The 16,820-nt window shown below is 42.4% G+C and overlaps 1 protein-coding gene across 1 annotated transcript in view; it reads right to left on the bottom strand.

Annotated features, from left to right (window-relative positions):
- PLEKHM3 (pleckstrin homology domain containing, family M, member 3) overlaps nt 1-16,820 on the bottom strand; it is a 168,084-nt gene that overhangs the window by 141,273 nt on the left and 9,991 nt on the right. The window contains exon 2 of the mRNA XM_004674343.2: nt 2,079-2,994. Coding sequence (XP_004674400.1) covers nt 2,079-2,685 — 607 coding nt within the window. The 5' untranslated portion in view covers nt 2,686-2,994. The remainder of the gene's footprint in view (nt 1-2,078; nt 2,995-16,820) is intronic.

Below are 16,820 nucleotides of genomic sequence, written 5' to 3'. Positions count from 1 at the left end.
CCCCTTCAGGAGAAACAATAAGTCTTTCTTTATTTGGATCGCTGATTTCAAAAGCTTTGAAGGAAACTTTCTCAAAGATCTTGGCTGACTTTGACTAGTACACGCCTGGTGTTGACAGATGTCCCCCACCCGGCTGCTCACACCCTCAAATGCTTGTGAGCACTTTAGTTGGCAGCCTGAGCGACCAGCCCTGAAGCTAGAACTCTCCTCCACATCAGTCAGTGGGCACTCATTGCTTGGCCCTAGCCTGTAACTGGTGAGCAATGACACGGAATGTCTGCTCTCCAGAACACACCAAAAAGAAAAGGTGCTAGGTACCTGGCATGCCATTTATACTACTTTGCTAGGGATGTGTCCCACCAAAGGTGGCAAAGACAATTTGGTAGTTTTCTTTTCATAGGCCACTTATTACTTAAATTTCAACATAATACTCAACTTTTTACAAATTGAGAATTAAACAATAATCATCATGATCTGTTAACACTGAAGAGAGAACTTAAGGAAGGCATGGTTCTTGCATTTACAAACCATGATAGGAAAAAGAAAATTAGAAATATGACACCCTTTTAACCTTGGCTAAGGCTAGAATGAGTAAGGGGGTTAGTGATAAAATCAATCTAAATGAACTATAAGAAATCAGAAAACTGAGGTTACTTTCTAATCAATGAGTACACCTATTAGTGCATCAGCTCAAGACAAAGCTCTCATTTTATAAGTCACTGGAGGTCACAGCAACTTGTTTATTCTCTAATATCTAATCAGTGACCAAGTCATGTGCTTAATAATGTTCTTTTCCTTTTACTCTTAATGCTACCACCACTGGCCAGAGGTCAGATGAAAGTCTAGAAGAAAAGACATGGAAACGTAAGTCATGAAAGTGTGGGGGGAAGCATTTTGAAAGGATGGGTTTGAACTGGATATGAAAATTGCAGTACCTCACAGACAGGTGCCTGTTTTCTCACTAGACTTAGTTAATATATTCTTGCCTCGTTACACTTAGAAACTAAATTTGATTAATTAAAATGTTAAATAGATCAGTGAAATACTAAGCAATGATATGAGTCGAAGCAACACTAAAACAGCAATGAAATACATAAGACGTCTCCAGTTAACTGAGGTAAAGTCATCTTATTAAGGTCTGTGGGGGGCAGGGGGCGACTGGAGAATGATCAGTAATAAAAATAGTATGTATAAGCATTTAAGGAAAATGCTGTGGGAAATGAAGAGATGGTTAGTCATGTCTCACAGAAGAGAAAGTTCGTGTGTGAGAATATGAGAACTATAATACATGAGGAGAAAGGAATGTAAGAACCTACACCATGAGGCTCTATCCGCCCTGTCCAACCTCTTCCTTCCACTACCTGCTGTGGGAACCTTGAGCTCCTCTGCACCTTCCCTGTCATACCTAATCCTGACCAAGTATTTTCTTCAGTGTCTTAGTGTCCCGAGGGTACAGCTCAAGTGCTGAGACCTCTGATCAATCCTACCTGACGAGCCCTCATCTCTACACTCTTACAGATGCTATCACTTAGTCACTGAAAACAACCCCAGTAATACAGAAAATAACAGTTCTCCCCAAAACTTTTCAGCTGAATATCTACTTTCTCTCTCTACTAGGTGGCTTCTCAAGTCTTTGTTTGTGCCTGATAGTTTCAGATAAATGAGAAATTCTTTAGGCAGGGATTGTGCCTTCACACATCTTAAATCCTTCATAGCACAAGGCAACCTCTGATATGTGACTCAAGGATATTGACCGATGTGAACTGTATCATACCATGTCCAAAGAAAAATGCTACATTATGAGAACACTCCAATATACAAGATTATAAAGGAAGAATTAACTACAGCTCTCCTTCACTTCATTTAGTACCTCTTATGAGGATAATATGGTAATACGACCGTAGACTTGAAGTAAGAGAAAGTATGAAAGTAAATGGAAGAGGGAACTTAAATAGCAAACTAAGCAAAATCGACAAAGTCAGACATGGACATTAAAGACTTAAGAGTCTCATGAGGTAACTGTGAGATGAAGGGAAAGCAACAATTTTTTTTAATAGCAATCAGCTACAAGAACATACCAGTATTTCCTTGAGCATCTTCGACCTTATTTGGAGAGGGCAGCAGGAAGGATGGCCTGGTGAACTGCAGGCCCTGAAGAGGTGGCTGCTGCTGCTGCTGCTGCAAAGGCATGGTTTGGAGGACTACCCTCCAGTCCATCTGGGTGATATCTGACCTTGATCGAGCATGGCCTGGCTTAAAAGTAGAGGTCTCATCTAACAAATCATTCACAGATCTAGGTCTGTCCCTCCGACGTTGACAGATGTTGAAAAAATTAAAGGTTGACACTTCCTTTTGTTGCATCCAGGAAAGATTATCTGGGGTTGTTCCTTTCTGGACCATAAACTGTTCTTTGGCAGGGAAGACATTTTGAACTTTGGTTTCTAAGAGCCTGCTCTTACAGTGGTCCCAAATCACACCCCCCTTGCCAAGGGCGGTAACATTTCTGATAGCACCATTGTCTGTTAAGTTACTGAGTACCTCATGCCCTACCAACTCAGGGACTTCCTGAATTCCGTAAACCTCTGCTTGCTGCACAGCCTTCTCTAGCTTACTGTCAAAAGTGCTAAAGAAATCCTCAGTAACTTCCAAGGCTGGGCTGATGTCATCTACTTCCAAAGCTTCCATGTCACAGGCTCCAAGAGGTAGATGCCTCCTAAGCTAGTTCAGGAAAGGGCTTCTTGAACATTCACCCAGCAATGAGGTGCTTCAGCAAGTGTTCTCTGAACAACTAGAAACTTTCATTCGGCTACCTGAAGCAGGCCAAACACAAAGGTGGTCGATGTTTTCCAAGTCATGAAAAGCATCTGTAGTTGCTAATGGCCATTAACAAAGGCTTGAGGAGACAGATGCTCCTTTGAGATTAATCTTCAGTGAGAGAGACCTCTGAGATGACAAAGTGCTTCTCAAAGCAATTCCACAGCAATCCTTCATTTCCTGGAAGAAAAGAAACAACAATGTTGGCATAGGGTTCCATGCATTCAACAGCACACAAATCTGCCCAGAATATTTCTCCACTTTAACACTTTGGCGTTCATGCCCAAAGGTGGACAACGCCCACACAGAAGTCCCATTGTGAAGAGTACACATCACTGCTGCTTTAGAGTAGAACTTACACAGTGCAGGGCGGAACACTTGATAAGGAGAATTAAAGTCAACAGCTTTTACTCACACAGAGAAGCCTTTGAGAGCTGTTGTGAAAAGACTGCCCTGGCAAATCTCTGTGATACAATGACCTAAAATCGTAAGCAAAAGCGACTAGCAATTCTGTGACAGGGCCTCTATAGTAATCAGTCTCAAAGTCATAAATGCACAACTCTGTTCACAAACCTGGAAAGCTCTAATGATTTGTTGGGCTTAAAGGTGCAGGTAGTGTGTGTGAGGGGGGGTAACAGAGAGGTTCTGCCCTTTTGTTAACTCAAAAGTCACAGGGCTGCTGTTCCTCGACTTAGGTCCCACACAGCCTTACGAGGACTTGGAACAGAATTACTTCTCCAGCCATCTTGGAAAGAGGCTTCAGGCTCCAAACTCAGAGGCTCCAAGGACTAGCCAAGGAGACCAGCCTCAGGGCTGGGCAAGAAGAATCCTGTACCAGTACTAACCATTCACTTCGAAATGCCAAATCTCCAGGGCCTGGCCAAATTAGGGCAGACCTTGACAGTGACACTATCTAAAGCAACAGACACAGCTATTTAAATGTAAATTTATAAAAATCAAATAAAGTTCCTCAGTCACATGAGCCACATTCCATGTGCTCCACAGCTCACCTACAGTTAGGTAAGGTTTTCATGCTCCCCCTTATCAACTTACAAGTAGGTGAAACTAGCAATTAGCAGCAACCCCCTTGCATGTAGCTGCTAAGGTATGTAACTGTGCTATCTTGTTAAAAACTGCACAGTTTTTATGGTTAATGAAAATTGCTTTTAGCACTTAAGTCATAAAACCAATACATTTAAATCAACAGCAATCTACAATGACTAAGGTATGTGAATAAAACTAGTATCTACAGCCCTTGATTTAAATGTATCCAGGCATTGTGAGCTGACAAGAACTCAGTGGTGAATCTCTTATAAAGCGATAATGACTATGAATTCATCTACTTTTTATATTTTGATATTTATGAAGTTAGCATTCACAAAATAAGGCACATATTGGTCTTCAGAGACAAAACATCATTTATAATATTTCTCTAGCTGCAGACAGGATTTTCTCCCTGTATCTATAATTAAACCTTGAGTTGCCTGAATTAGGCAACAGATTTTCATCATTGCTATAATTTCAAAACTTGGGATTTTTCTGTTTCATTTTGTATATCAGAAGTAATAAATCTTGACAGTTCTTTTTTAATTAAAATTCAAATGGCTATAATAAACAAAGTTCACTGTTTTATAGAAGAGGCACCAAGGTGCAGCGCATAGTTACTCAGGAAAGACTATATTATGAATATTCCTTTCCTTAGTGCTTAAAATTCAGTCTTTATACTGGAGAGTAAACCTTCAAAGTTTAGGGGTGGAGAAGTATAAAATTAATGAGGCTTGAAAAGGTTCATAAGCCACAGAAATCTAATGCACAGAATGGTGAATACAGACAATACTGTTGTACAAGCATCAAATCTGCAGAGACTAAAACATAACCTAACCACTACAAAGGAAAGATAATTATGTGGTGCTAAGTATTGCTATAACAGTAATTACCTTTCAATAGATACATGCAACAAATTAATATACTATACACACCTTAAATTTACAAAATGTTATATGTGTAGATTCCATTAATTTTCTTTTTGAAAGATTTTATCAAAGTGCCTATAAGATATTCTTTGTGCCCTCTGCTTGGGGAGTCACAAGCTGCCTAGAGGCACATAACCATTTCTGCCTGGTGAACAAAACCTCTGTCCTACATGTTCTAAAACTGCAGATTATTAGACATGGTAGTAAACTCTGAGGTCTTCTTTTCAACCTGCACTTTTCAAGAGGTGGTCACTGAGGCTCAGAGATTTCAGTTCCCATGAACAGTTCTGTATGCAATTCCTCGTTAATACTCATTAAAGGGAAATTGCAATTTAACTCCATAATCATTTTATGCTGTTTAGCAAGGGATTTTGGAAATCATTTATCTATCCACTGAGCCATCATTTGTTAAGGTCACACCAGACACAAGTCAAAAAATGGAGAGAGGACTAAGACACAGTTCTTGCCCCAAGGAGGATGTCAATCTATCATGATAAGTCAGATAAGAAAATGTGTCCAAAACTGTCCCAGACAGAGGATGGAAATAGATTAGTGGGGAAGAAAGGGTGGGTCAGTTATCACTAAAAGTGAGGAAAGTCTTCAAAAGGAGATTGCCCTTCAAGTTGTACCTAGAAAACTTGAACAGTATTTGCCAGGGTGGTGGGAAGAAATTATGAAGAGTAAGTTACTTTTGTTTAGCATGAGACATTCACTTCCACTGTGGAGGGCGACAGTTCAGTGGCAGCACAGTGACCATCAGAATGGACAGCAGCTCAGCCCTAGAGTCAGGGCTGGGCTCATTCTAGCTTTGTGATTCGAGCTAAGATTTCCCTTTCCGTAGCTGGCCATTAGAGGGCCGCATACCTTCCTTCCTCCTGAACCCCAAAGTTATCACTCCTCACTTCTGCCTCGTCTTCACCTCAAGTCCTTCCGCAGACTACATCTACACTTCCTAATCTAAGATCTTCGATTTTCATTAGTTAGTGCTCTCCATTTCTCTACTTGGAACACAAGCAGTTACTCCCTTTGTTTTCTGATCTACACAGGTATTTACTACTCAACCACACTCTAAAAATTTCTACTCTCCACTCTGATCAAGCATTTCCAAGCATTCTTCATTCCTCCAGTCAGTCACAGAGTCACAGAGCCTTTCAAATCCTTCTTCCAGGTTTACCTTTTGGGGCTGCAGACCTCCTGCAAGTGTTCCCACATGGGAGGAGTCATTCCCTCTGGGATCGCCCCCTCTCCTGTCTGTCTAATGCCTAATACTTCAGGTATCAACCTGACATCACAGGACAGAAGAGTAGTCTGGAAAGATGGTCACACCTTTTATCCCACATACTCTCTTGCAATGAGATCTTGCTGCTGCCTCATCAAGAAGTGAATTTATTTTCCACTCCACTGACTCCGGGCAGGACATATGTTGATCAATAGAATGTGGCAGAAATAACTCTATGACCATGGCAGATGTAGTGACTGGATATCCCCTGGGGTCTTGGTCTATACAGGAAGTCCAGGCTGCTCTGCTGGAGAGAAGCCACAGGTTGGGGCAGGGCGGCACCAAACTTATGAGTGAAGAAGTCATTCTGATGACAGCCCAGGTCAATACCACTCTGCAACTGACAAGATACTCCAAGGGAGAACTGAACAGCTGAACCCAGTTAACCCACATCCATGGATAATCAATTGTTTGAAGACACTGAATTTGTAGTTTGTCACACGGTAACCAAGTATCAGGACTAATCACCTCCTCAGGGAAGCATTCTCTGGTGCCCCAGGTCAGGTTAAATGTCCTTGCTAAGTTTCCATGGCACCTGCACTGCTGTAAGTAACACACATGGCATCTGTAATTACTAGTTTCAATGCCCATTTCCCCTTGGGCAGCAACAATTCTGCTCTCCCTTGGATCCCCACAACAGTCACAGTTCAATAAATATTTGTTGAGCAAATGATTTTTTTTTACCTTTAAGATCATTTGACATTGTTCTCTCCCCCTTGTTCCTTTATTGTCAATATCTCAAAGTTAGTTCTTTTACTGCATAATGACTATCTTTAGCAATAAGAAAGACATTGCTGCTTTAGCAGCCAATAGCAAATTGGCTAAAAACATTAAAAACAAATTTTCAGTGTAATCAGTGAATTAACAGAGTGGTGTGATCCAGCTCTTTGCCTTTATTTGCACAGTGCACAGCACATTTTAAATAGCTTATAAGGGTTACTGAGAGTTACAGTCATGTATTAATTCCACGTTTGTTGAGATAGCTCTTGTGTTCGAGGTACTAGTGATAAATGAAAAAGACATATATCCTGCCCTTATGAAACCCATATTCTAGGGGAGCACCTTCTTTATGCCACAGGCAGCTATAAATGCTTGCAATGTTGAGCTGCATTTGCTAAGACACAGGTGAGAAGGACGATGCAGTTCTCCAAACCACCCTGCCTCAAGCTGATCCATCCCTTCCCAAATACCAACTCTCTAAGAAGTCTTCCCTGAGGACTCAATCTTTTTGGGTGCCTCACTTCCCTGGATTTCTAAACTATCACTAAACAACGCAACCCTGTCAACTGTTTCCCCCTCCCTGCCCCACACAGCCACACTGTAAGGCAAATGAAGACTGGTTGGTCAGGCTTTTATGCTGCTGGCCACGGTGGCAGGAGGTGCCTGGAGTGTGGGCACGGGACATGCGTGCCTGATTGTGGACACCTGGAACTTGGATGGGCACGCGAACAGAGAAGCTGCCCTGTGCGTGACTGTTCAAACACACATCCTTAGAGGGAGCGCAATGGTACCCCTGGGAGGCTTTTCTCCCTCCAATGCAGCAACCACATTATTTCTCTTACGCGGGAGTCTCCCCAACACAATAGGGGAGATACTAGTGCAGCCTTTGTGGGTCCCTTTCGTAACTCAAACTAGCAAGGCAGTGGGAAAAGCAGCCACAGACAAGATGGAGGTCAAGGACACTGTTCCTATAATCCGTTATTTACTAAATAGGCAGTTAAGCAAAATGTGAGATATACATACAATGGGATATTATTTACCCTTAAAAGGGAAGGAAATCCTATCATCTGTTACCTGGATGAACCTTGAGGACCTAATACTAAGCAAAATAAATCATTCACAAAAAAACAAATACCTCCATGTGTGTGAGGTATCAAAGCAGACAAATTCAGGATGAAAAGTTAGAATGGTAGGTAATGGAGCAAGAGGGAGCAGGAAAGAGAGTTCTAACAGGTACAGAAATTCAGATTTGCAAGAGGAAAAACTTCTGGAGACATGTTGCACAGCAAGATGAATATACTTTAGACTACTGACACTTAAAAATGGTTAAGATGGCGACACACACACATATGTGTGTGTATCCATATACACCCACATACATATACATTCACACATTTTTTTAACTACAATTTAAAAAGAGAAAAACAGGCAAAGGGTCAGATCTGCTTGCGGCTTGTGTAGAAAATCTAACCCAACCTCCTAAGGAAAGGAGGCAGAGGTGAGGGCTGATGACTTGGGGATTCAGGAGGAAGGAACTGAAACTCTACCAATTACCAGCTAACTTCAGTTCCTCCCCTTTCCTAACCTCAGCTTTCCTTTGCAAAATCAGCAACTAGTACCTCTTTCCTGGAAGAGTTAACTAAGACTGTGGGGCAGTATTGCTAGCACACAAACCCAACCAGGGCTGAGCCCCTCCCCGACCTGCTGGCACCTTCCTTCTGCAGCCTTGGCTCTCCCCAACCCAGTATCCCTTTCTTCCTTTCACACTGGCCTCGCTGCGCTGCCGGTTCTCAAAAATGCAGATACGTTCCCACCGCAGGGCCTGCAGATAGGCTCCCCCAGACACCAAGAAGACAACTCTCAAGTGACGGCTCAGGACACTTTTTCAAAGAGGCCGACTCTGATGCCCTGTGAACGTCACACGCCTCAGCCCTGAACCTCTGTTGTGCTCGGCCTCCTTTCTTTATGAGCTTTTAATTCTATAGGTATTTTAATTTACAAAATAATTGCAAAAGTTAGTGGCCTTACATGATCTACACACCTCTCCTTTTGGGCTGACCGACACATTGTTAGATTTTACTTCTCCTCTAAGTTAGGGCGCCTGTTAAAATTGCTCAGTGCCCTGGGTTGGCCACTTTGTGTGTGCTGACTTGAGCGAGTGCTCTCTCTCCACCGCAGTCGTCTACACTGAGCTACTCGATGGCATGTGTGGTGCCTCGTACACCCTCCCTGACAGCCTCTCTTTCTTCACTTGCCATTTGCCAACCTTACTCTTCCTGGAATTTCATCTTTTCCCCCAGGCTGTCTAGCCGTCAAGCTTCTAACACTCGGGCCTGCAATTAAGTTTCGTCTCTGTAAGTAAAGCTCTTGCTAGCTTGCCACATTTGGTTTGAAGTTAATTAATTAAATAATAACACATACTCAGACAGGTCAAAATATGAAGATGCCCATCCTCTGACAAAGTTAACTGAGTAAAATCAGCGTGTGGGTGCAGTGTGGTTTGCCTCGACACAAATCTGGAAATCAGGAGCTAATTAGAACCCTGTTCTAAATCTGGCTCAGCCAAACACGTGCTGGGTGGCCTCTGGCAAACCACTTAACCCCTGGGCGCCTTACTCAGCTACCTGTATCCCATGAAGTTGCTAATACCAACTGCTTTGCATGTGGATCATTCACTAGGTAGCTGCTTCAACATGCCATTAAAAACGTAAACCACTGTATAATTATGGAGTCCTCCACTGGACCACACCCATACAACCACCACATGCTCCTGGTCTCTCCCGGGAAGAGGCAGCAACGGGGCAAAGCAACCAACTATTTACTTTTAGGCCAAACCCAGTGGCCTATGTACATTTTATCTTATTTTTAAACAAACACCCATGATTGTAAATAAGGGTTTCTTCCTATTTAATAGATTAAGAAACTAGGTGTGTTAAAAAGCACAACCCAAAGAATCCCAAGCATGCATCCAAAATGTAACAGGATGGAGAATCATTGTATTGCTATTTTCTGACAAGGAAATCTGCTGTTTACATGCTCAGGAGGCAAGACTAATTAACAGGATGAATACACAGTCCTCCTACACTAACATCCAAGTAGATTCAAGCAGTAACAGCAGCCTGGCCTACACAGAGATGCTGTGTTCTCCCAAGCTGCAAGGTGAACGTGCTGACTTCCTCCCACTTGACTACATGGCATGTAATCAGAATTTAATTAAGTGCTGAGAGGGGGTCTGAGAACATGTAGTTTTAGCCACAGCTGGATTAGGGAAGAAAATGGCAATGCCAAAGGCAGCTAGGATAAATAGTTTCTGTCAATCCACAAACATAAACCAGGGTAGACTGCAACTCATGTGGCTTTCATGTGCTCTTCACTTTGGTTAAGGCTGCGGCTGGCTGGGAATTTTCTGAGAGCCCCAGAGCACGGAAGATCTGCCACAGAGGATCTGGCCCTGGCAGGATGACCACTCTCGATAAGAGTGTCCAAGGGTCGTGACCCTTCATGGCAATGTGTCCTAAAGGCACTGCACACATGGGCCTCGGCAGAATTCAAGGCACCCTCAGAGATGAGGAGCCGACTAAAAAGCCTGATGGAATCCTCATTTCATAGGGGGAAACATTAAATGTCTACACTGCATCCAAGCTTCAATAAGCGAGAAGTCTATTACCAGACAATCCATAGGAGCATAACATAAAAAAGAAAAAAAAGTCATCTGCACAGTGCATTCCCCAGTTCTAAAAGGAATACTCACAGAATCTCGAAAATACCAACAGATATGGAAAAGAAACCAAAAATTAGTCATGATTTCATAACTCAGAGAAAATAAATCAATAGGTGTGTTTGTGTCCAACATTTAATTGGAATCAGATTGCATACACAATTGGGCACACTGTCTGTTTAAATATATGCTCAAGCAAGTACCCGTAAATACTAACCTTAAAAAAAACAATGTCCCAGAGTGTGTTGTGCCCACTTATAACCTTCCAGTCTGGCACAGGTACCCACAGCTACCATCTACAGCTACCAATTGATCTTTTCAGTATACAGTCACTGGTGTTTTTCAAAGTCTTGGCCATTTAGTTGAATCCCTTCCTCAAGTCTGTGGGTCCTCACCGTGTGCTTAAAATTTAGTTGTACTGCAGGCACACGCAAAGGGGTCAATAATGGGTTTATTTACAGAAAGGGTAAAGGAAAAGGAACAACCCAGGGAAAGAGAGAGAGAGATACAAGGTAACTAGAATATCAGCTGGGCGGACTTGGAGCTCTAGTAACAAACTAATTGATGGTCAGTCCCCAGTCCCCCAGTTCCCCAGTCCTGAGAGCTGTTGCCCAAGTGAGAGAAAGTCGTTGCCTCTCCCCCCAGCCATTGAAAACCGCCCCCCTTTTATCCCCCAAAGTCCCAGAATGCCTGCTTAGCTCCACCCTTGGGTCTTCGCAGTTCTCTCCCTGTACTGCTGGGAGTTGTTTCCAATCACTGGAGTAGGGGGTGGAGTCCACAAAACTGCAGAGTTCCTTTAGGAAATCCTTCCCCTTAACACTTCTGTAACTACCAGTGACCTTTTCAGTGTACAGTAGCTGGTGTTTTTCAAAGTCTTGACCATCTAATTGATGCTTTTACCATCCCGTCCTCTAGCCCTCCCCCCAGGGTTCACAGGCCCTGTCTTAGTTTCCTGTCATTTCTACCCTTTCCTTCTCAGGCGGCACCATCTTCCTTTCTTGTCTGGTCTCATCAAATAGGAGTATTCCCTGAGTTCTCTTTTCTGGCTACAGCTCCATGTTTTCCTTAAGTCATGGATCAACCCCTGGGACTTCAATAGTTACTTCAAGGCTCACACCCAAATCTCAGGCCTGTTCTCTGGTCCTAGGTACCCAGCTATTTGTAGGATATTTCTATCTAGCATCTAGGTCACAAAATGATGCTCAGTTCATCTAAAATCACACTCCATTATTCAGCAATAAATATTTACCAGGTGTCACTATGAGCTAGACACTGCTCTTGGCACTCAGGAGACATCAACAAAAAGTCCCTTCACCAAAGTTACCAGTGGCAATGCAGTCTAACTAGGCCTCGGCCTTTCACAATCTATGCCTAACTTGCCTGTCTAACTTCACGCTTTCCTTCCTTAATACACACTTTTCCTCTAAGCTGAAATGCTGTTGTTCAAAATAGTATGCTCTCCAAACTCCAAAACTTTGCTCATTTATATATGACATGCTCTCTCTCCTCCACCTATTCAAAATCTAGCCATCTCCTCTGTAAGTGTTCTTCATTGCTGAGCCTACAATGATCTGCCCCGTCTTTAAGCATCCACAGAATGTCTCACTGCCCTCACAACACAGAGTGCATGCTGCATGTTCTTTCTAAAATGATTATAATTATAAAAGCCTATTTCACACCAGGTACACTGCTTGGTATTCTATGTCTCTAAGCCTCGTGTTGTGCTATATGGATACTCTTATCCCTAGTATCAGTTGCTGAAACTGAGATTCAAAGATATTAAGTAATTCACCTGAGGTCACAGACCTACGTTACTGGACCTGCATCAATTTGAAAGCAGCAGTTCTACCCAATTTCATTCTTAAAACCCTCACTGGGCCTAGAACAATGGCTAGTACACAATGGCTGTTCAGTAAGTAACTGAGGGGTTGCTTGTTTTTTATTTATCTTTATTTTTAAAAGAAAAAAAGAGGAGAAAAAAATCAGAATACCTGCCACCATCCATTATAGTTCCTTCACCCAGTAAAGATTTGTTCAAGTAACAACTGAATAGAGTATGTTTTCAAAGCACCGACATCTGTAAATACCAATACCACTCTGGTGTTCAGACAAAACATATCTGAATTCACCATCAGCTTGTTTAAGTAAATTTTACATACTTTCCAAAATGTAATGTTGACTAGTGCTTTTAAATTTTTTGTTGGTAGAGAAAGAAAGCTTCCAAGCTATTTTAAAATAACATGACAAAGGTCAGGTAGCAAAGACCTCACTCAGACCTTTGAAAGAAACAAAAGCACCCATGGGGCACTTGGGAATTATTCCGGGAGCCACTCCAAATCAGCGGGTTGGTGGAAATCATTTCTCAGTGACTTAGAGCTCAAGATCTTTCTAATACCAGTAAGGAGATGTTCCCTTGTCAAGCATTTTCAGTACATCTGTTCACTTGCTATTGTTTGCCACTGTAAAATCACTGAGATATTTGATGCCCAAGATCTTTTCCCAGAAACCAAAGTAAATGTAAGCATGGCACTTCAAATCTCGGGTTGCTTCGCTACTAAAGGCAGTAATGTTATTATGCTCTCAAGTCAACACTGAATTGGGAAGCCCCTTTCATAAAATTACCAGAATCCAATATGCACTGTTTTTAGAAAGAAAACAGACACTAACTTCAGTTATGTAAGTGTCTAGAAATGCAGACTTGATGTTTTCCATCTCCCTTTACCTCCATGGCAGGGAACAGTGATTAAAAAACAAACAAAAGAACTACTCAAATTATCTTCCTCCTGAGACTGGGGTGAAGAAGGTGAAAATGTCCATCATAAAGCCCACATGTTGCTAAAGCTGACCTCCAACTGCACCAGGGAGTAAGAGATGAGTGGGTGTGGGTGCCATCTCCAAGTCCAATCACTGACCTGGGCTGAAATGTGACAGACCACAGCACAGAAGGTTGGGACCACACTCAATGAGATACGCTGAGACCTAGATATGTAACATTCTCCAAAAGAGCTAGATTTAAAAATGTCATCATCTATGGCCCTCCCTGGTGGCACAGCGGGTTAAAGCACTGCACTGAGAAGCTAAAGCCACTTCCACATGAGATCGATTCCCGCCTGCCCTGGAGGTGACCACATGGCGTGGCAGACCTCTCCTGACCCAGCCGCTGCTCCCCTCAGCAGTGTACTTTGGCGATCTGCCTGTTCTGTTTCCCACTCTGTCTCTGGTGAATCCTCTCACCCTCTGCATCTCTGGCCTATACCCCAGTTCTATATGAATAAATAAATAAATCTTTAAAAAAAATTAAAAAAAAAAAGTCATCATCTAACTATTTAGAATCTTCTACTTGCGCCTGAACTATAGGGGCTGTATTTGCAAACCAATATGAGACTGATTCATCAAATGTTCTCACATAACTCCTCCAATTGAACTAACCTAGGGAAAAATCCCTTGGCTTTAATGAGAGTTATCTTTATGCAGATAGTTTAGACTTTGCTTTACAAAGTGTTTGATAAATACTTAAGAGTAATCTCAACAGCAAGAGGTGCTTAAAGTAACTGGATTATTTTAAATATGATCAAGTGTGACCAAGAGAAGATAAAGGTCCTGGGAATCCCTGCGAAATCCCTGAGCCACCTAGGTTCAAGGACCTTCTATATCACCTAAATCACTCAGGGACCCTGATGTTAGGACCATAAACAAGAAGTTGAGTCCAACACAAGAGCCATCAGATTTAGTTTGTTCAAAGGGACAGAAGTGTGACAATAGGAAGAACATACACTTCTGACCAGAAAAGAATTTATGTTCCAGCACTGCCATTTACGCTGAGTGACTTCCAGTGAGTCAGGCTAAGTACAGTCTGGGTCCTTCTGATCTGTACCTGGAGTTCCTGCCAACGCCTGCCACCATCTACCTTGGAGAGCGATAAAGCATAAATGTGGGTAAATAAGTAAGAAAGCCATTTGTAAAATTTAATACAAGTATGTATTATTCCTATTAGAAGGTGTGGAGTTGTAACCATCAACCATGTATGTTTAACAAGCGTTTACAAAGGAGGGCCAAAGTACTCAGACACTGTTAGATGCTAGCAACACAAGGCCACAGTCCCTGCCCTTGAAGAGCTTAACAGCAAGTAAGGAAAACTAAGTGTAAGAAATGTCTTAGCACAAGTATACGCAAAGTATTATGGGAACATAAGTCAAAAGTTATTAACAAATCAAGGGACAATAAAGACTTATGTGAACACAATTCAGTGACATAATAACATGTAAACAGATGACTCAGTTGAAAGAAACTGAGGACAAAGGAAACACACAACAAAACCAATCTCTAGAAATAATGCCGCTTCTACAATAGACCCATCATAATGGAATCAAAGAGCCCACCAAAGAGTGAGCTTGAAGTGAACTAACAATCACACATGGAAGGTACGGAGGGCTTCTTCACAAGCTGCCCAGTCATGTTGAGCCAGAAAAACATCCCTGGCCAACAAAAGGCCTTTGCTGGGAGGCTTGGATGTCAGTGGCAATGAATAATAGCCTCACTTCCCATGGACTTTACTTCCTTACATCACTGCAACTGACCAGGAGAAGGGCACACACTCACAACTTTAACCCTCAAAATAACAACCAGTTTTTGGGTTAGTACATATTCACAAAACCAGTTCCTATGGCATTCAGGGTGAATGTACATGAGAAGTAACGGCTTTTTTTTTCTCTGCTACATTTGTACCTATTAAAATGTAAGCTTGTGTCTCTGTTAAATGGCATTCTGAGAGAACTAGGCCTCTGAGAAGGTCCAAGAAAAAGGCAGCTCACATCTCATTTGAATGAACAGACAGACTCAGTGGTGATAGGCGACCTCTCCTTCCCTATGGGCCTCATCTGTGATAGTCACTGGCTACCAGTTCTATCAAGAACACACAAGGTTGGCACAGGCAGACAAAACATTGATTGTCTTTGACCCTCAAAGATAAAACAAGATAAGGCAAAATAATATTAGTCTTGGTTACTTTCTTCTGTATAATACAAAGACCAGAAAAATCTCATCATATAAGACAAAGGAAAAGTTTACAGAGTACGCAAGGAGAAGAACAGAAAGGAACCATATTTTCACTCCCCAATCTGGACTAATTTTTTAATTATATACTATTATTACCACAGAATGGATTTTTGCAAAGCAATTCTGAAATGTGGACATTCTGAAATAGAATTCTGACTGGTCTCTAGTTCTTTCCCTGTTTTGATCTGACATTAGGATGAGAGGCATATGATAACTGGGACACAAATAACTGTCCATCATGAGATACTGCTACAGCTGTTGGAGATAACAATTTACCTCCTCACATCTTTATAGACTCCATCACTCATCTCCACCTGAAGCGATCTCAGGCTGAAAACTACAACTCCCAGCACGTCATGAGACTGACTTCCTGCATGGGAGAACCTGCTGGGAACTACAGTGGATTTTAGCAGCCATGCTTGGCTTGTAATTGAACACATGTTTTTTGGCTCTGGCTTGTACCCTGGTATTGCTGGAAAGGGAAACATGTGAAGGAGGAGACAAGCAGAGGAAATACTGAAGAGAAACGTGGGAGGCTGTTTGTGGTCCTCAGCAGAGAAGGCAGCAGCTGTTATCTTGACTTCATGTTGGATTATAGGATATATTTTGAATTCTGAATCTCTCCTTCTGTCCCAGCTCTCTGGGACCTGCTTAACTCATTTCATGTGGTTCCTTGCCAGAAAGAACCTTAGATTTATGGTGAGCTTTCGGTTCTCAGTGGTCCCCCTTCCAATCAAGCTGTTTAGCTGGGCATTTGCCCATGAAGAAAACAGAACCTGCTATTTGACTCCTTTCTCCTAGGTCTATGCACATCAATTCTATTAAGAACCGATCATAGAGCTCTTGGGGAGCCGGCTTCCCCCGGCTAGGAGTAAGGTGGGTGCAGGCAGGGGTGGTCTCTTCCAGTCGCAGTGCGGTGGCACCACCAGCACCTCAGAAGCGGGGACCTCGTTGGCCTGAGCAGGCCAGAATACAGCTCAAGTCTGGAAGATGACGTGGTGAGGGATACCGTAGGGCATGCCAGAGGACCTGGGTGACTCTTTCAGGCCAATAGAGATCCTCATGTTGGAGTATATAGAATTCAAGTTGAACCTGATAGGTAGGTAAATGAGGCTTAATATGTGATAGCTTTTATTGTGATGCATACTGAGAAAAGAATCATGTTAATAAAACCTCGAATAGCCAAAACCCTCATGTCTAAGAAAAATCAAAATGGAGGCATTACAATCCCAAACTTCAAGCTGTACTACAAAGCCATAAT

The sequence above is a fragment of the Condylura cristata genome, unplaced genomic scaffold, assembly GCF_000260355.1.
Source record: "Condylura cristata isolate star-nosed mole 26May11 unplaced genomic scaffold, ConCri1.0 scaffold00002, whole genome shotgun sequence".
Taxonomy (NCBI): Eukaryota; Metazoa; Chordata; class Mammalia; order Eulipotyphla; family Talpidae; genus Condylura; species Condylura cristata.
The sequence above is the reverse complement of the archived record's forward strand: the minus strand, read 5'-3'. Positions and strand labels throughout refer to the sequence as shown.